At 36.6% G+C, this 20,888-nt stretch overlaps 1 protein-coding gene across 1 annotated transcript in view; it reads right to left on the reverse strand.

The window, feature by feature from the left end:
* Window positions 1–16,266: 16,266 nt before the first annotated feature.
* Window positions 16,267–20,888, reverse strand: part of LOC103515102 (retinal homeobox protein Rx-like) — a gene marked incomplete at its 5' end in the record, with an annotated part of 6,085 nt that continues 1,463 nt past the window's right edge. Inside the window, one exon of the mRNA XM_026827904.1 lies at window positions 16,267–16,935. Coding sequence (XP_026683705.1) covers window positions 16,276–16,935 — 660 coding nt within the window. The remainder of the gene's footprint in view (window positions 16,936–20,888) is intronic.

Genomic DNA, 20,888 nt, shown 5'->3' on the forward strand with positions numbered 1-20,888 from the left:
TATACCGTAAAAAAATACAATAGGTAATGAAAGTCGTGAGATGTTCACATCAGATATTTTTTTTCAGAGTTTCTTTTCATCCCAGAAACACAAGTCTCTTTAGTCTCTCAAAATTTCAAAATCCGATTGCGAGAAAATCGGATCAACCTCAAACTATAAGAAGGGTTGTGGTTGTTGTTTGCGGCTTGGCTTAACCATTAAACCCCTCGGTTTAAACTGATTATGAGGTGATCCTGGTGGTTAATGAGGTAGTTTAACCAGCAGGGTTTGGCGAGGGGTTGAACACAAACAATGGAGTCATTTCGGTGAAAGGCTTAATGCCTTTAATCGTTTTATGAGATGTTTGGGTTTTCACGATTTAATGGAAAAGGTATAATATGAGTAGGTCGAATATAGGTAGGTAAGTACATACCTATATTGATTTTTTCCCCCCGTATATGTTTGATAGAGGGAACTGTAACTGCTAAGGTCTTATCGTCCCGAAATCGAAGAGAGATGGAAGACGGATAGGAGAAAGCCAGTCGTCCGGCGTCCTAAGAACAACAAACATTATACCACTTTCCTATAATATTAGTGGAGATGTCAAAACTACCACTCTTATAAGACCATTTTAAATCTCATTTTGAATGTAATAATTTTGTCTGAGAAAGTGAGAAGTATGGTTTGTTGTTTTGGCAACCCAAAATTTGGGCAGTCCGTCAATAAATTTCATTTATTGTTTTTCTCTAGTGGAGATGTCAAAACTACCACTCTCCTATTATTAGTGGGAACTGTAACTGCTATATAGGGTCTTATCGTCCTGAAATCAAAGAGAGAAGGAAGACAGGATAGGAAAAAGCTAGTCGTTCCGGGAACGAACATTATCCCATCAGGATAAAATCCGCCCCGGGCGGGAATCGAACCCGCGGCTTAGCGCTTAAAAGGCAGACGCACTACCAAGCAAGCTAACTAGGCTGGATTAGATACCTAGAAGATACGAGGTTACCTAATCTACATACACTCAAGTACAAAAAATTAGGACCATTTAGCCTTTGGAACTTTTTTAATGTCAACAATATTATATTTCCTTTGAAAATAGAGCCAACTAGAAAACCACAGACAATATTTTGAAGATAACATTTTGAAGATAGCTTTCACTAGGGACCTTTTTTTTTGTATCCAAGACTCTCTGAGTAAAGGGATGAAAATGCAAACTTCCCTGATTTTTACTACTTCTTTTTTTTATTATTACTACTATTTTTTTTTTTATTATTATTTGAATGTAGTGAGGTTATATTAAATTAGGTAGCTTGTTTATATTTTCAAGATAACACAAACAATGCCTACTTACAATGCCTAAAGATTCCATTTCTTTTCAAGGAAATAACATAAAAAAGTGGACAGACTAGAAAGTACATAAAAAGGACTGGAAGAAGTCGGTATTTATTAAATAAATTCTCTTTTAAAATTTTCGGGTCATTTTGTGATTTTTATCGAGGCATTATGAGATATACCTACCTATTTTTATTTCTTTAATTCTTTAGATACATATTTTCCTTTCCTCCAATTTCTCGAGAAAGTTATCCTCTCTTTTTCGGCCCGACTGGTTTTTGACGGGCTGTCATGTAGAGTGTCACTCAAAGGGTCCCGGGTTCGATCCCTGGCGTGATGACAGGTTCAACAATGGCCATCATTGTACCTTTTGTTAACAATGACAATAGGAATACCTTAATATGTTTTGTTAGAATAATATACAATATGTATCTTACAACAATGACAATATGAATACCTTAATATGTTTTGTTAGAATAATATACAATATGTATCTTATACTTTCATCTATGTAAACATGTAAGATACAGACATTACCTATTCTCAAGGTAATTTTCAAATTTCAACACATGAACATAAAATCAGCTTCTATGGCTGAGATTTTGTTAGAAATACGGCTTGTTGTTGTTTGCTTTGTGTTGAATAGGTACGCTTTGTTAGGACGAAATAATGGTTAATGTTTTCAAAGGGTATTGAATTTTTAGAATGATTAAGTTAGTGGTCATGTAGGTAGGTATTTGTATCTTATACTTTCATCTATGTAAACATGTAAGATACAGACATTATTCTCAAGGTAATTTTCAAATTTCAATAACACATGAACATAAAAATCAGCTTTTATGGCTGAGATTTTGTTAGAAATACGGCTTGTTGTTGTTTGCTTTGTGTTGAATACGCCTTAATACGCTGTGGTCGCTTTGTTAGGACGAAATAATGGTTAATGTTTTCAAAGGGTATTGAATTTTTAGAATGATTAAGTTAGTGGTCATGTAGGTAGGTATATGTTTATCTTATAGAGAGATACAATAAAATGTAGAAAAGGATTTTATTACAGCTATAGATATTGTACATTGATTGTGTCCAATAAGCTTGACAGACCAAAAGTGCCGTCCAAAAGAAATGAAACAAAAACAACTTGCCAAATAACTATGTATTGTATGTAGGTAGAGGGTTTAAATTACCTGTAATTTGTGGTAGCTAACCATTATAATTACATAGATAAGTAAATATACCTAGGCAGTAAATTTTTAACTGTGACCCCAAGGTAAGGTATTTCCATCCTTATGTATATTTACTTACACCATCACCAGGATTATAGTTATTCTTTAATATGTACTTATGTACACTGGTACATAATTATTATTTTTATTATTTTTTACTAAATTACTAACATATTTCTAGGAACTTCCCTGTAATTCTGTATAGTTATCTACATATACAGAATAGATAGGTAACTAGTATACAGAATTACAGACTATAGAGATAATAATTATGTAGTACAGTCCACTTCAACTGGGAAGTCCGATGACCTTTGGGTGCGCACTCGTCAAAAAATAGCTCGTTGATTAACAAGTAAGCATGACTAGGTATACAGAATTACAGACCATAGAGTATAGAACATAATTTGTAGTAATCTAAGTTAGTATTGTATGTGTATCTACTTACTTATACTTATAACGTGACTATTATTATTATTTAAAGGTGTTTGTTTGAGGTTCCTTCTGGTTATTTTACTTTCAAAAGAAATCACCGAATAGGCGCCTCTTTGGAGACAATGTCTCCTCACGATTTGACAGATCATATGTTTATCTTATATAGAAATACAATAATATGTAGAAAAGGATTTTATTACAGCTATAGATATTGTACATTGATGATTGTGTCCAATAATCTTGACAGACCAAAAGTGCCGTCCAAAAGAAATGAAACAAAAACAACTTGCCAAATAACTATGTATTGTACGTAGAGGGTTTAAAATACCTGTAATTTGTGGTAGCTAACCATTATAATTACATAGATAAGTAAATATACCTAGGTAGTAAATTTTTATCTGTGACCCCAAGGTAAGGTATTTCCATCCCTATGGATATTTACTTACACCATCACCAGGATTATAGTTATTCTTTAATATGTACTTATGTACACTGGTACATAATTATTATTTTTATTATTTTTTGTTAGGACGAAATAATGGTTAATGTTTTCAAAGGGTATTGAATTTTTAGAATGATCAAGTTAGTGGTCATGTATATGTTTATCTTATAGAGATATACAATAAAATGTAGAAAAAGATTTTATTACAGCTATAGATATTTATTGTACATTGGTGATTGTGTCCAATAATCTTGACAGACCAAAAGTGCCGTCCAAAAGAAATGAAACAAAAACAACTTGCCAAATAACTATGTATTGTATGTAGAGAGAGGGTTTAAATTACCTGTAATTTGTGGTAGCTAACCATTATAATTACATAGATAGGTAAGTAAATATACCTAGGTAGTAAATTTTTATCTGTGACCCCAAGGTAAGGTATTTCCATCCCTATGTATATTCACTTACTCGTACAGTGTAAGTCTTACACCATCACCAGGATTATAGTTATTCTTTAATAATATGTACTTATGTACACTGGTACATATTATTTTTATTATTTTTTACTAAATTACCAACATATTTCTAGGAACTTCCCTGTAATTCTGTATACTTATCTACATATACAGAATAGATAACTATAGGTATACAGAATTACAGACTATAGAGTATAGAACATAATATGTAGTACCTAATATAAGTTAGTATTGTAGATATGTATATCTACTTACTTATATTTATAACGTGACTATTATTATTTAAAGGTGTTTGTTTAAGGTTCCTTCTGGTTATTTTACTTTCAAAAGAAATCACCGAATAGGCGCCTCTTTGGAGACAATGTCTCCTCACGATTTGACAGTATAAGTTAGTATTGTATGTATATTTACTTACTTATATTTATAACGTGACTATTATTATTATTATTTAAAGGTGTTTCTTTAAGGTTCCTTCTGGTTATTTTACTTTCAAAAGAAATCACCGAATAGGCGCCTCTTTGGAGACAATGTCTCCTCACGATTTGACAGATTAGTAGATGGATTAGAGTTGATAGGCAGATAATGTAGATAGATAGGGTAAGTGTACCATTTATTCACCCACCTAAAAAACGTACCATTTATTGGCCTACCTGCCCACATTTATTTTTCTAATTTTTGTTTTTATGACTACACTTTTTGAATAGCACTGGTTCGATAGCAGTCTTTAAGCCCTTTCTTTTGATGAAATTGGATCTTGAAAAAGTTCGTCCAGTTCAGACTTATGTGGCGTATGGTACAGGTGGGCCAATAAATGGTACGTTTTTTAGGTGGGCGAATAAATGGTACACTTACCCTATCTGATTGATGGAGACTGACTTGCACTTCAACGTATCTATGTATCCGTATCCGCTGGTATCGAACGTCAGGTCCAAGTTATTTCAACTTTTAAAATCTATCTAATATTTTACATTCCGGATTTCTAGAATGTTCACCATTCATGTTTTTGGACATTTAAGGTTAAATGGACTCAAGGAACATTCCGAACACTTGTGGTCAATCCGTTTGGAATATTAAAACAATTTATGTTCTGTAAAGTTCAGATCTCTAGATTGATCTGATTTCATCCAGAAGTAGAGAATTTTGATTTATGTCAGAGCTAACACCTTGTACGTCACCTATTGTAGTTGGCAGTCACTCGACTTAAGTCAATAAAAAGTTCCCTTAAGATCATTAGATTAAATATGACTTTACTGTCATTGCTTAAGGTACTTAGCGGTTAGATCGATGTAGGAGGTAGGTCTTTGTGGACACAGTTTTTGTCCATTTGTTCCTTTTCTTTTATAGTTTTTTTTGGTAATTTATTGTACATCAAAATCACACAGACAGTGTCATTCACGGAGTTCATGATTTGGTGAAAAAGACCTTTAGGTCAACTATCTTCTACATATACGAGTGTTCGATTTACACGTTTCCACCAACTTAAATTTTTAGTGGGACTTTTTTTAGGGTGAACTTCAAGTATAATTGAAATAGCATTATAGCATCTGATAGAATACTAGAATATAGAACAATTTCAGTAATTTTAAGTTTAATAATGTGTTTGATCATCCTCCACAGGGTGAAAATGTAAGAACTAAGGAGGTTGCTGTTGGTTGTTGTTGTTATTGTAGCGGCTTTAGCTGAATGGAGATGGCACCTTTTTTTCAAGGACACGTACCTTTTTATTCAGCCATGGAAGAGGGTGATGGTCTCTAGCCATGTTTAATTGGCTCTTCCTGAAGCGCAGTCAACCATCGTGAGGACTTGTGCTTATTCTTTAAAAGCAGGGAGAACCCTTTGAGAAACTGCCAGCTAGCTAGGCTTGTTTATAGGGTTAGCTGTTCTCCTTCCTGTTTATAGTCCCAGAGCCAGACGCTAGTCTACTCTCGGTTTAGCGGCCCTTAGCCAGATGACTAAGGACTCTAAGGAGACGTTTATCTATATAATTATATATACTTCATTTATTTTTATTTATATCATAGGTAGGTACAATAAATTGAAAAAAAAACTTAAATTTACTTGGAAATTTACTGCAACACCAGTAGTTACTATTTTTGAAAGGGTCAAAGTCTCTGGTCACCCATCCGGAAACCAACAACTAGCAACTTTGCTTAACTTCAGTGATCCTTTGGAGTCTAATGGTATTGCATAGAGGAGGAGAACTATCGATAGTCGGCGCCATCGATAGTTTTCAAAAAACTATCGATAACTATCGATAGCGTTCGATAGTCAAAACTATCGATAGTTATTGATAGTTCTCGTCCTCTAGTATTGCACGTACTGTCGCCGATAGGAAAGTAAATAAATACCTTAATAGGGTTCTTTTTTCTTGAACAAAATCGGTCAAGCAAAAATGACAACTACAACAAGAGGACATGTAAGGGTGTCAAAAATGTTGACACCTTACAGGTCTTATCATCCCGAAATCGAAGAGAGAAGGTGACAGAATAGGAAGACAGCCAGACGCAATGAGAAAAAAAACTAGGGTGCTGGCAGCCCAATCGGGTGACTGGGTTCCGACACTCTAATATTGAACTCTATATCGGAAGCTCGACACTGTAATATAACATTCCAACAGCCTAAATCAGGGGAAGTAACTAGACTTGTGGCACCCTGCCACCATTTTTTTTCTCAGTGCGTTCCGAGAACGAACTTTATCTGTTTAGAATAAAATTGTCCCCGGGACGGGAATCGAACCCGCCACCTAGCGCTTACAGGCGTTCCAAATTCCAAGCTATACGCCTCAATAGCGGAATTAGTACAAAAACTACAAGACCATTAAAATCTCAATAGTGAAATTAGTACACCATTAATGTAAATTAATACCATTATCGGTAAAACTGACCGATAGCTAACACAATAAGATTAGATATATACCTAGAAAGTGCATACCTACTTTCAACATATTAAGGTTAGAGTAGCTTGTTTATATTTCCAAGATAACACAAACAATACCCAATAAGGACAAAAGATCAGATTTTTTTGAAGAGGTTTGATAGAGGAAACTGTAACTGCTATATAGGGTCTTATCGTCCTGAAATCAAAGAGAGAAGGAAGACAGGATAGGAAAAAGCTAGCCGTTCCGGGAACGAACACTATCCCATTAGGATAAAATCCGCCCCGGGCGGGAATCGAACCCGCGGCTTAGCGCTTAAAAGGCAGACGCGCTACCAAGCAAGCTAACTAGGTTGGCTTAGATACCTAAAAGATCTACATGCACGCAAGGACAAAAAATTAGGACCATATAGCCTTTGGAACTTTTTTAATGTCAACAATACCTATTATATTTCCTTTGAAAATAGAGCCAACTAGAAAACCACAGACAATATTTTGAAGATAACAACATGAACTTTCACTAGGGACCTTTTTTTTTTTTTTTTTTTTTTTTTTCTCTGAGTGAACAAAACTACTTCTCTCCTATTATTAGTGGAGATGTCAAAACTACCACTCTCCTAATATTAGTGGAGATGTCAAAACTACCACTGTCCTAATATTAGTGGAGATGTCAAAACTACTACTCTCCTAATATTAGTGGAGATGTCAAAACTACCACTCTCCTAATATTAGTGGAGATGTCAAAACTACCACTCTCCTAATATTAGTGGAGATGTCAAAACTACCACTCTCCTAATATTAGTGGAGATGTCAAAACTACCACTCTCCTAATATTAGTGGAGATGTCAAAACTACCACTCTCCTAATATTAGTGGAGATGTCAAAACTACCACTCTCCTAATATTAGTGGAGATGTCAAAACTACCACTCTCCTAATATTAGTGGAGATGTCAAAACTACCACTCTCCTAATATTAGTGGAGATGTCAAAACTACCACTCTCCTAATATTAGTGGAGATGTCAAAACTACCACTCTCCTAATATTAGTGGAGATGTCAAAACTACCACTCTCCTAATATTAGTGGAGATGTCAAAACTACCACTCTCCTAATATTAGTGGAGATGTCAAAACTACCACTCTCCTAATATTAGTGGAGATGTCAAAACTACCACTCTCCTAATATTAGTGGAGATGTCAAAACTACCACTCTCCTAATATTAGTGGAGATGTCAAAACTACCACTCTCCTAATATTAGTGGAGATGTCAAAACTACCACTCTCCTAATATTAGTGGAGATGTCAAAACTACCACTCTCCTAATATTAGTGGAGATGTCAAAACTACCACTCTCCTAATATTAGTGGAGATGTCAAAACTACCACTCTCCTAATATTAGTGGAGATGTCAAAACTACCACTCTCCTAATATTAGTGGAGATGTCAAAACTACCACTCTCCTAATATTAGTGGAGATGTCAAAACTACCACTCTCCTAATATTAGTGGAGATGTCAAAACTACCACTCTCCTAATATTAGTGGAGATGTCAAAACTACCACTCTCCTAATATTAGTGGAGATGTCAAAACTACCACTCTCCTAATATTAGTGGAGATGTCAAAACTACCACTCTCCTAATATTAGTGGAGATGTCAAAACTACCACTCTCCTAATATTAGTGGAGATGTCAAAACTACCACTCTCCTAATATTAGTGGAGATGTCAAAACTACCACTCTCCTAATATTAGTGGAGATGTCAAAACTACCACTCTCCTAATATTAGTGGAGATGTCAAAACTACCACTCTCCTAATATTAGTGGAGATGTCAAAACTACCACTCTCCTAATATTAGTGGAGATGTCAAAACTACCACTCTCCTAATATTAGTGGAGGTAGGTACCTTGATTTTTTTTGTAAAGTTATGGACCTAGGCATATTAACCCAGATGGTTTCATAGTATTTATTATCATTGCCAGCCTAGGAGCCTAGTTAGCTTGGTTGGTGGTACGTCTGCCTTGTAAGCGCTAGGCCGGTCGTGGGAACGGCTGGCCATCACCTAGGTATTCTCTCTTCCTTCTCTCTTCGATTTTGGGACGATAAGACCTTAGCAGTTACAGTTCCCTCTATCATCTGTCAAACATAAAAAAAAAATCTTGTATTTGACTTTCCTTACCCTATAGGAAGGACAGTATTTTTTGTAACTACTCGTATGTACCTACCTACCTACCCACCTTTTTTTACTTTCAGGACTTTTTTAACGAAATTCCTGTGTGCTGAGTCCAGTGTATAGGACTATAGTACCCATTGTCCTAGTTAGTTTTCACAATATCTTTTATCTTTTCTGTATCTTCTATCTTCTCGTTTTTCGATTGCAAATATTTCAACGGGTTACTTTCTGGTGTTCTCGTGTTGACCCAGCACCTAAATGGGAAGTATTGTGTCTCTTCTCGCCCATCTGATGAGAGGCATACTACGGGATGGGCATGCTACGACACAGGCCACAAGCGTCCAATGTAGCAGTTGTTTCATCGCTACGAAAAAAAAACGGGGGGGAAACACTCATCTTTAAAAAAAAAAAAAAAAAAAAAAAAAAAAAAAAAACAAAAAAATTTTCGAAGTTTTACAAATTGAATTATTTAAAACTAAGGATTTACAAATTTAACATCAAATTTTTAGTACATAAAATCATATATTAAAAAAAAAGAGTAAAAGAGGCGTGTTTTGAGATCACATAATTATTTTCCATATGGAAAATTTAATTTTTGTTATACCTACTCTATTAAGTTGTTTTTTTTTTTCCACTCCTATTTGCAAAAGTGAAACAAGCCAAATTTACACCATAAAATATTCTTTTCTTATCATTATTTTTACAAAAGTGTTATATAACTTTAAAGTAAGGACTTCCATCCGGGCTCTAATACTTCGTCAGCATCTCCATCAGCCCTATATATACCTATGGTGATTGCTTTGGGCTGACATTTGGTTTTGCCTACAAACATTTTACGACTGGATACCCTTCGCACTCAACCTTTGTTATTTCTTCAGCAAGGGAAATCTCAGACTGGTATCTTCCCACAGTCCCCCAGTCAGACTATTAAGCTGGTCTACTCCCTGTTTAAAGCCCCTCAGCCAGACTACACAAAAAGCCCACCCTAAGGCTTAGGTGTAGGGGCAAACAGCCCCCAAAAGGCGAATTTTTCTACGAGTTCTCCAAATCTACGAAGGACTAAAGAGGAAAACAACCCTTCGCGTTCAGCATTTATTAAATAAAACCTGATAGCATTTATATTAAACTCTAAAATACGTTCAGAAAAAGAGTATAAATAGACAAACTAAACGGTAGGTATAATTGAAAATTTAGAGAAAAAATTGAAAAACAGGAGCTGTCAGTGTATGTTATCGCGAGACATATGCATGCTCCCGATAACAAGGAAAGAGAGCAGTGGGGGAAAACTGTGAAGCACATTACTTGCTCCAGAAAATATTTCCCCCTTTTTTAGAAGAGATTTGATAGAGGGAACTGTAACTGCTGAGGTCTTATTGTCCCGAAATTGAAAGGAGAAGGAGTGGGTAGGAGAAAGCCAGCTTAGCCAGCTGTTCCGAGAACGAACGTTATCCGTATCCTTTGATCTAGTCCCTGTGAAGTACTTGTGAGGTGGGTGATAGGATAAAATCCACCCCGGGCGGGAATCAAACCCACTGCCTAGCGTTATGAAGCACATTACTTGCACCAGAAAATATTTCCCCTTTTTTTAGAAGAGATTTGATAGAGGGAACTGTAACTGCTGAGGTCTTATCGTCCCGAAATTGAAAGGAGAAGGAGTGGGTAGAAGAAAGCCAGCTTAGCCAGCTGTTCCGAGAACGAACGTTATCCGTATCCTTTGATCTAGTCCCTGTGAAGTACTCGTGAGGTGGGTGATAGGATAAAATCCACCCCGGGCGGGAATCAAACCCACTGCCTAGCGTTTACACGGCAGACACAAGCGCCACCTTCGGAGCTATCTAAACTGTAGCTTGAAATCTTAAAATTTTAAGCTAATTTGCGTTGGTATTTTTAAAGTAATTTTCTGCATTTTTTAAGCAACTTTCTGCCCTTTTTACTTTCCTTATCCTATAGGAAGGAAAGTAATGTAATCGGCACAAATTTTCGATGGTCAGTTTTTTGTGCCAAAACACGTTTTGAGGTCCCTAGAGCCTAAATCAGCCAAAGTTTCAGCCATTGGTCCGTGTGTGTGTCTGTCTGTAAACAAAATATCTCGAGAATGGTATAAGAGCTAGAGACTTAAAATTTGGTATGTATCTTTCAAATGTGACAAGGATGCGACACGAAACTCTTGGTTAATACCGGTGCAACGGTTGACATTTTACCGCTTTTTGGCGGTTTTCGGTGTAATTTAACTATATCTCGGGAACGGTATAAGGTAGAGACTTGAAATTTGGTATGTAGGTAGTTCACAAGGTTTGGTTGAGATGGTTGCTGCGCTTGGCGGTATTTTGACCGCTTTTAGACAGATTTCGACCGTTTTTTGGCGGTTTTCAGCTATAGCGACAAAACGGTTAGAGATATTGTAAAAGTTAGGGTAAAAGAACACTCAAATAAGCATCATTCAATAGGATAAGGAAAGTCGTGTGATGTTCACACCAGATTGTTGTTTTTATGACTACAATTTTGGAATACTACTGGTTTGATAGCATTCTTTAAGCCCTTTCTTTTGAACTGACTTTGTTCAGGGGAAAACATTGCTTCTATTAATATTACTAGTTTAGAGGAAGTACCAGGAACTTGCATTACAATATGATTATCACGCAATGAATTTATTATTATGATTATTACCTTCACTATGATAAGTATGATAGCATCATGATAAGTATAACTTAGATGACTGTAATATGACTATACAGGGTGAAAATGTAAGAACTAAGGAGGTTGTTGTTGTTGTCGTTGTTGTCGTCGTTATTGTTGTTGTTGTTGTTGTTGTTGTTGTTGTAGCGGCTTTAGCTGAATCGAGATGGCACCTTTTTTCAAGGACACGTACCTTTTTATTGAGCCATAGAAGAGGGTGATGGTCTCTAGCCATGTTTAATTGGCTTTTCCTGAACCACAGTCAACCATCGTGAGGACTTGTACTTGGTCTTTAAAAGCAGAGAGAACCCTTTGAGAAACTGCCATTTGCTAGCTAGCTAGGCTGGTTAGGGTTAGCTGTTCTCCTCCCTGTTTATAGTTCCACAACCAGATACTGGTCTACTCTCTGTTTAACGGCCCTTACTGCCCTTAGCCAAGGACTCTAAGGAGACGTTTATCTATTATTTTTTATTTTTTTATATACTTCATTTATTTTTATTTATATCATAGGTAGGTACAATAAATTGGAAAAAAAACTTAAATTTACTTGGAAATTTACTGCAACACCAGTAGTTACTATTTTTGAAAGGGTTAAAGTCTTTGGTCACCCATCCGGAAACCAACAACTGGCAACTTTGCTTAACTTCAGTGATCCTTTGGAGTCTAATGGTATTGCATAGAGGAGGAGAACTATCGATAGTCGGTGCCATCGATAGTCAAAACTATCGATAGTTATCGATAGTGCTATCGATAGTTCTCGTCCTCTAGTATTGCACGTACTGTCGCCGATAGGAAAGTAAATAAATACCTTAATAGGGCTCTTTTTTCTTGAACAAAATCGGTCAAGCAAAAATGACAACTACAACAAGAGGACATGTAAGGGTGTCAAAAATGTTGACACCTTACAAGCTGTTCACAAAATTTGCTTCACAATAGCGGAATTAGTACAAAAACTACAAGACCATTAAAATCTCAATAGTGAAATTAGTACACCATTAATGTAAATTAATACCATTATGGTAAGTAGATAATTTTACAACATGATAAGTTTTGCGCCCACCAGAGGTCGCCAAAGTTCCGACTTAGAATTTATTCCACCAAGGATAAGTATATTCCATTTTGGACGTTCACACTGGTTGCTACAGGCTACTTATACCTATATATGCATTTTCTATGGTTATCTGAAAGAGGGCCTCTGAGTGATATTTTGCCATTTGTTTAATGAAATAATTCCAAGAATTAAAGAATCTGTCTCTCATATTAAGGGAGATTTTTTTTTTCAATACATGGGTTTCTGTGGGTTAACATCTTGGAATATGCTTGGGCAGTCAGGGTTTTGAAGTTGAAATTCATAGATATCTCCTTGGCGCACCAGGAGGTCGCCAAAGTTCCGACTTAGAATTTATTCCACCAAGGATATTCCATTTTGGACGTTCACACTGTTTGCTACAGGCTACTTTTACCTATACAATTACAATTACAAATTACAATTATATATGCATTTTCAATGGTTATCTGAAAGAGGGCCTCTGAGTGATATTTTGCCATTTGTTTAATGAAAAAATTCCAAGAATTAAAGAGTCTGTCTCTCATATTAAGAAAGATTTTTTTTTTTTAAATACATGGGTTTCTGTGGGTTAACATCTTGGAATATGCTTGGGCAGTCAGGGTTTTGAAGTTGAAATTCATAGATATCTCCTTGGCGGAATAAAAAATAAATAAAATACAGTTCAAGTAAGAATCCTAAATCTTAAACATAAGGACCAATGTGCTTTTGCATAATTTACAAGCATTACAACAACAAGAGGAAATGTACAAAATGTAATATCAAAAAATTACAAATTTAAAATCAAGTTTTCAAAGTTTTACAAATTGAATTATTTAAAACTAAGGATTTACAAATTTAGCATCAAATTTTTAGTACATAAAATCATATAAAAAAAAGAGTAAAAGAGGCGTGTTTTGAGATCACATAATTATTTTTCATATGGAAAATTCAATTTTTGTTATAACTACTCTATTAAGTTGTTTTTTTTTCCACTCCTATTTGCAAAAGTGAAACAAGCCAAATTTACACCATAAAATATTCTTTTCTTATCATTATTTTTACAAAAGTATATTACAGAAAATAATATGTGTTCTACCGTTTGAAAACATAGGTATAGGTCGGTAAATACATAATTATGATTAACACTTTAAACAGCAAGGATTAGTTTCAAGTTAACTAGAAAGCTGAAATTCCATTTTTAATTCCAATTTTTTCTAAAGGTTAACAAACAAATAAGCAAAAACTCAATTTTTGATTCCATTTTCCAGAAAGGTTAATAAACATTTAACACGGACTGTAGTCCCGTAAGAAGTTCTTAATGGTGGATTTATGGATCGACATTCAAAAAGCCTTTGATTGTTGGACAATTTTATTTTCTAAAGGTTAACAAACAATCAAACAAATAAGCAAAAATTCAAATTTTGATTCCATTTTCCAGAAAGGTTAACAAACATTTTAACACGGACTGTAGTCCCGTAAGAAGTTCTTAATGGTGGATTTATGGATCGACATTCAAAAAGCCTTTGATTGTTGGACAATTTTATATGAAATTTTTAGTACATACAATCATAAAAAAAGAGTAAAAGACTGTCTACTGTCATTTGTATCATGTTTTTGATTGTTGGACAATTTTTCTCAAATAAGCAATCAATTGTCAAATAAGAGTCGGCATAGGAAATATTCCTAGCTCATATAATCCTCATTTAATCGTTAATCCGAACTAAATTAATTTTATCCAACTTATGCAAATATACGAAAGGAACTATCGTGTTTGCAGGGTGCATAGGAAATATTCCTAGTTCACATAATCCTCATTTAATCGTTAATCCGAACTAAATTAATTTTATCCAACTTATGCAAATATACGAAAGGAACTATCGTGTTTGCAGGGTACATAGGAAATATTCCTAGCTCACATAATCCTCATTTAATCCTTAATCCGAACTAAATTAATTTTATCCAACTTATGCAAATATACGAAAGGAACTATCGTGTTTGCAGGGTGGTGTGCGGGCGCCAAGTCTTCAAAGCGATAGACGCTCGGCCTTAAAAAATACGAAATGGCTACGGGGCATTTTCATATTGTCCTTTTCTCTTACCATCTACGAGTGTTTCAGTGTTTGTCTACTGTCATTTGTATCATGTTTTTGTAGTACAAATATACTGTTTATTGTTGAGTTTTTGTCATATGTATCAATTTTGTGATATTATGTTTGTTTCAGGCATTTTCATATTGTCCTTTTTTCTTACCATCTACGAGTGTTTCAGTGTTTGTCTACTGTCATTTGTATCATGTTTTTGTAGTACAAATAAACTGTTTATTGTTGAGTTTTTGTCATATGTATCAATTTTGTGATATTATGTTTGTTTCTGTTGACAGATGTCAACTTGACTGCAGCGCCAGCATCTTCTTTGATGTTCCTTCTATTTTGTTTAGGTAAGTACATAATTGTGAATTTAATAATACTTATTATTGCCTGTTCTTACCATCTACGAGTGTTTCAGTGTTTGTCTATTTGTATCATGTTTTTGTAGTACAAATATACTGTTTATTGTTGAGTTTTTGTCATATGTATCAATTTTGTGATATTATGTTTGTTTCTGTTGACAGATGTCAATTTGGCTGCAGCGCCAGCATCTTCTTTGATGTTCCTTCTATTTTGTTTAGGTAAGTACATAATTGTGAATTTAATAATACTTATTATTGCCTGAAAGGGTTCATTTCGACCATAATCTTCTTCGTCTTTTGGTGATATATTCTATTGAACGTTGGCAAATCATGATGGCTAATTCATTTCCATCGAATGAAAAACTTGTGATAGGTACCTCGATCAGACTGCTAGGATAAAGGGACTTCTCAGTCCTATTCTAGCAGGTCAAACAAGAAGTACTCTATTGTAAATCTTTCACCTCCAGCGCCAGCATCTTCTTTGATCTTCCTTCTATTTTGTTTAGGTAAGTACATAATTGTGGATTTAATAATACTTATTATTGCCTGAAAGGGTTCATTTCGACCATAATCTTCTTCGTCTTTTGGTGATATATTCTATTGAACGTTGGCAAATCATGATGGCTAATTCATTTCCATCGAATGAAAAACTTATGAGACCTCGAGAACGGAAACCTAGCTAGAGCTTGGAGGGTAGCGCGTCTGCCTTGTAAACGGTGGATCGCGGGTTCTATTCCCGATCGTGGCGGCCCTTATCATAAAAACAGAGGGTACGTCCTCGGAACGACTGGCTTTCTCCTATCCGGTGCTTTTTTCTTTCTTCGATTTCGGGACAATAAGACCTCAGTTATTACAGTTCCATCAATCAACTTTTTTTACTTTCTATTACCCTTACGTATAGGGAACCTATACAAGGTAATGAGAAAGTATTGCAATCGGTCCAAATTTTCAAAATCGGGAAATGGGTGGAAATATCCGTTTTGGGGTCCCCTGATTCCAAAAAAGTAGTTTTCAGCCCATGGTCTGTACGTTACGTACGTACGTAACAGGTTTAAATGGGAAAAAGTAGAAAGTTGTGAACAAAATATCTCAAGAACGGTTTGTCGTAGAGAAATGAAATTTGGTATGCTATCTACACCAATTTTTCGAAAGACAAATCACGGGGCTTCCTAAACCTCCCGACCTAAACCATCTGCAAGGTCTTATTAATCGAATCCACATGCTCCTTTGCCTTCATCCGGAGTGCCGCTATCGAGGAGTTCCTCACATCGGGCGAGCCAGGAGGTGACGCGGTTGAAGCGGGCGACCCCGCGTTGGGGGAAAGCTTCGCGGGCAGCGGCGGAGAGCCCGGTCCTCGCCCGTTCAGCCCGTGGGGCGGGTGATGCATTGGCTTCCCGGTGAGCTGCTCGGCGAGGTTCTGCGGGGAGCCCGGTCCGCGGCCGTTGATACCGTGGGGCGGGTGATGCATCGCCTTCCCGGTCAGCTGCTCGAGCACGCTCTGATTGCCGGGTGACATCGCTTGTAGCGGCGGGGAGCCGGGTCCTCGCCCGTTCAGCCCGTGTGGCGGGTGATGCATGCCCTTCCCAGAGAGCTGCTCCAGCGCTAGGTTCTGAATGATACTCGGCGGTGTCAAGTAGCTCGGGTAGCCCGTCTGAGGATGCGAGAGGAACCCGGGTAGCGCTGACAGCAGGGGTGGCGAGAGCCAGGGGTCTACGGGCAGGGAGATGTTGGAGCCGGGTAGACGGCCGAGGGACGGGTGGTGGGGGTAGTCGTTCAGGCCGAGACGGGCGGCCTCCATTTTCTCCTGGCGACGCCATTTGGCCCGTCGGTTTTGGAACCAGACCTGGAAGCAGAGAGGGAGGGAGAGGTTTGATTAGGGGCTGGTTTTGTTTTTAAGGTTTTAATAAGGTCAAGTTTGTAGGTAATGGTAATAAGTTTACTTTTATTGAAGAAAATTAACATAAATAACGATTGAGAAAGCAAAATATCAAAATGAAAATCATTGAAATAAATGTACAATAAATAGTTGATATTTTTGCTTGTCAATTGTTCGTTCTTTATTTTGATGATAAGATTGATAAGTATGATAAACCCAATGTTGCAAAGCACGAATGGGATTTATTATTTTTCTTTTTTTAGGTAGGTACATGACATATTTTAAAATTTAGACATTCCCCCCCCAGACTTTAGGGTATCCAGATCGACGAGACGAGGTAAATCTATGTTATCGAAGTAGTGTGTAGTGTGGACGATTCAGTCGACTTTCAGATCTACTGCCTAAACGGATATAGATAGAGATATCGAAAAAGTTACGAAGACGAGACCCCCAAAAATCAATCAATTAATCAATCAATCAATCAAACAATCAATCAATCTTTTATTGTGTATTTTTATACAAGTATGTTCACAATTTATAACTTACATCTATGCTTAACACTAAGTAAACAAAATTAGTATGATAAGAAATAAGAAGACAAAGTCAACAATAGAAGCCATAAGAAGACAATCACACCTAAGAAGGGACTTTTCAGTCTCATTTTGACAGTACAAACCTACCTCTGTAGTGTAGTGGTCAAGGCGCTCGCCTGGTAAACAGGAGGGTGTGGGTTCAATCCCAGCCGAGGTATGGAATTTTATCCCTAATATAATCAGTAGATGGATTAGAGTTGATAGGCAGATAATGTAGATAGATAGGGTAAGTGTACCATTTATTCGCCCACATAAAAAACGTACCATTTATTGGCCTACCTGCACACATTTATTTTTCTAATTTTTGTTTTTATGACTACACTGTTTGAATAGCACTGGTTCGATAGCAGTCTTTAAGCCCTTTCTTTTGATGAAATTGGATCTTGAAAAAGTTCGTCCAGTTCAGACTTGTGGCGTAGGTACAGGTGGGGCCAATAAATGGTACGTTTCTTTAGGTGGGCGAATAAATGGTACACTTACCCTACCTGCCCACATTTATTTTATTGATGGTAGACTTAGTAACTTTGTGAAGGTTCATTTTAAGTATCTAAATATGAAAATAACTTTTACTCTTCACTGGTTATTTTCAAACCAGTGAAGAGTAAAAGTTATTTTCATATTTAGACACATTTATTTTTCTAATTTTTGTTTTTATGACTACACTTTTTGAATAGCACTGGTTCGATAGCAGTCTTTAAGCCCTTTCTTTTGATGAAATTGGATCTTGAAAAAGCTCGTCCAGTTTAGACTTATGTGGCGTATGGTACAGATGGGCCAATAAATGGTACGTTTTTTAGGTGGGCGAATAAATGGTACACTTACCCTATTTTGGTTTGATATAAAAGGCACACACCTTAGCTACATATTAAAGATAGCCAGCCAAGCAAGGTACAAAACCAAAGCTAGATTTGCCAGCTTGGAGTCCTTGGAGGGTAGCGCGTCTGCCTTGTAAGCGCTAGGCCGCGGGTTCGGAACGGCTGGCTTTCTTCTATCCTATCCTTCTTTTCACCTCAATTTGGTAATGGTAAGACCCTCTTTGCCGAAAAAAGAGGGGATAAGGGAGAGAGAGAGATGTAGGTAAGTACATGGTTGTACAATTCCCTTGTACATACTTATCTACATAGTTACATACATATTCATGGTTGATGCTGTTGATGGTTGCTTTAGGGATAGGTATGTTATTGTTGTTGTTTTTTTTGTCTATTTTTTTATAGGTTCCATTTTTTTCACCCTTTACTTTTTTTTTTACCTAATCCCTTATATCCTACTCAAGAGGACTCACTAATCTCTCTCTCTCTTTCTCTCTCTCTTTCTCACTCTCTTTTTCTTTCTCTGTCTCTCTCTCTCTTTTTCTTTCTCTGTCTCGCTCTCTTTTTCTTTCTCTCTCTCTCTCTCTCCTTCTCTTTCTGTTGTTAACGCTTGTATATTATTTCATTATGTTTCTTGTAAACACTCTATTTACAACAATGATCTCTATACAGGGTGTTATGAGTGCACACTAACTTATTGTTTCATTACAAATTTTCATCAGTCAGTGGTTTCTTCAATTGAAATTAATCCCAAGGGCAAGTAAAACCTAGATCCTGACAAATGGTGTGTGCCCGAAGGCATATGATGTGTTCCAAGTGCAATAGTGGATATGTATTTGGGTAAAAAAATATGAATAAAAGGTCGATTCTAACTTCTAACGTAAAATAATCTAAATCTGAAGTCAAAACTAACTCCGAAGAAAGTATTTTTAAAAGGTCAAGCATTCAATTTTCACTTCTTCTAATGAATTAGTGTGTTCACATTGCAAACGGAAAAATTGTAACTTTGGACGAAGAAATTCGTGAAATTCACGACTATAACACCTGTATTTATGAACAAGTTCTTCAGATCGTTCTGAGAATATACTTGAGAAAAAACGTACTCAGAGGTAATCACGTTCTGAGCCCGTTCAACGAATTAGTGTGTTCACATTGCAAACGAAAAAATTGGAAAAATATTGTAACTTTGGACGAAGAAATTCGTGAAATTCACGACTATAACACCCGTATTTATGAACAAGTTCTTCAGATCGTTCTGAGAATGTTAACGCCTGACTGCCTGAGTCTTACGTATTCTTGAGAGTTCATTGCAACGGTCAATACATTAATTAGACTTACTTTATCACTTAGACTTACTTGCCTGAGTCGATGTAGCGTAGGAAAGAAAAAACAGGTCACCCTGTATACAGTGTTGATGTGAGAAAAGAATCGAGGTAGATGGGGCGGAAAAGCGGCGCTGAAATTGAATTCGAAACCTCCGTGAATTAGTGTGTTCACATTGCAAGCGAAAAAATTGGAAAAATTGTAACTTTGGACGAAGAAATTCGTGAAATTCACGACTATAACACCCGTATTTATGAACAAGTTCTTCAGATCGTTCTGAGAATGTACTTGAGAAAAAACGTACTCAGAGGTAATCACGTTCTGAGCCCGTTCAAAATAGAATGGTATTTATAAACAAGTCCGATAAGGGGTAACTGTCAAATGATAGCGGTCACCCTGTATACAGTGTTGATGTGAGAAAAGAATCGAGTGAGATGGGGCGGAAAAGCGGCGCTGAAATTGAATTCGAAACCTCCGCTAATTATATCGCCCAACCCTTTCCTCTTTCTGTGAAACGTTTCAACTTTTGACAGCTCCGAGGTTCGAACTCAACGCTTTGGGTCAGTGGTGTGTGGTGAAATTTTCCAAAGGGGAACCTATAAACCTATATACAGTGCCGATCTACTGGGGTACCATAACCCATTAGAGCCGACCTTTTTTTCTCCATTGGTTCTTGCTGAAATTAAAACGCTTCTAACTCCGGGCCGGTACTTCGTAAATATGTCAAACAATATTGAAAATAGTAGGAAATTTTGTTTTCTAACTAATAAACTAATCCCCGATGCACTCTGACTGTCAAATGATAGCGGTCACCCTGTATACAGTGTTGATGTGAGAAAAGAATCGAGTGAGATGGGGCGGAAAAGCGGCGCTGAAATTGAATTCGAAACCTCCGATGAGACCTCGATCAGACTGCTAGGATAAAGGGACTTCTCAGTCCTATTCTAGCAGGTCAAACAAGAAGTACTCTATTGTAAATCCTTCACCTGTCGCGTTGCGTTAAATTATCACGCCAATTTTTCGAAAGACTATTCAGGGCTTCCTTTGTCCTATTCCAGCAGGATAAACAAGATCTACTGTATTCTAAACCTTTCGCCGAGTCAGCTCCCATAGCGTAGTGGTCACTGCGCTCGCCTTGCATGCGGGAGACCCGGGTTCGATTCCCGGCGGGGGGGGGGGGGGGGGCAGACAGTTG

Source organism: Diaphorina citri, unplaced genomic scaffold (genome assembly GCF_000475195.1).
Source record: "Diaphorina citri unplaced genomic scaffold, Diaci psyllid genome assembly version 1.1 scaffold1276, whole genome shotgun sequence".
Taxonomy (NCBI): domain Eukaryota; kingdom Metazoa; phylum Arthropoda; class Insecta; order Hemiptera; family Psyllidae; genus Diaphorina; species Diaphorina citri.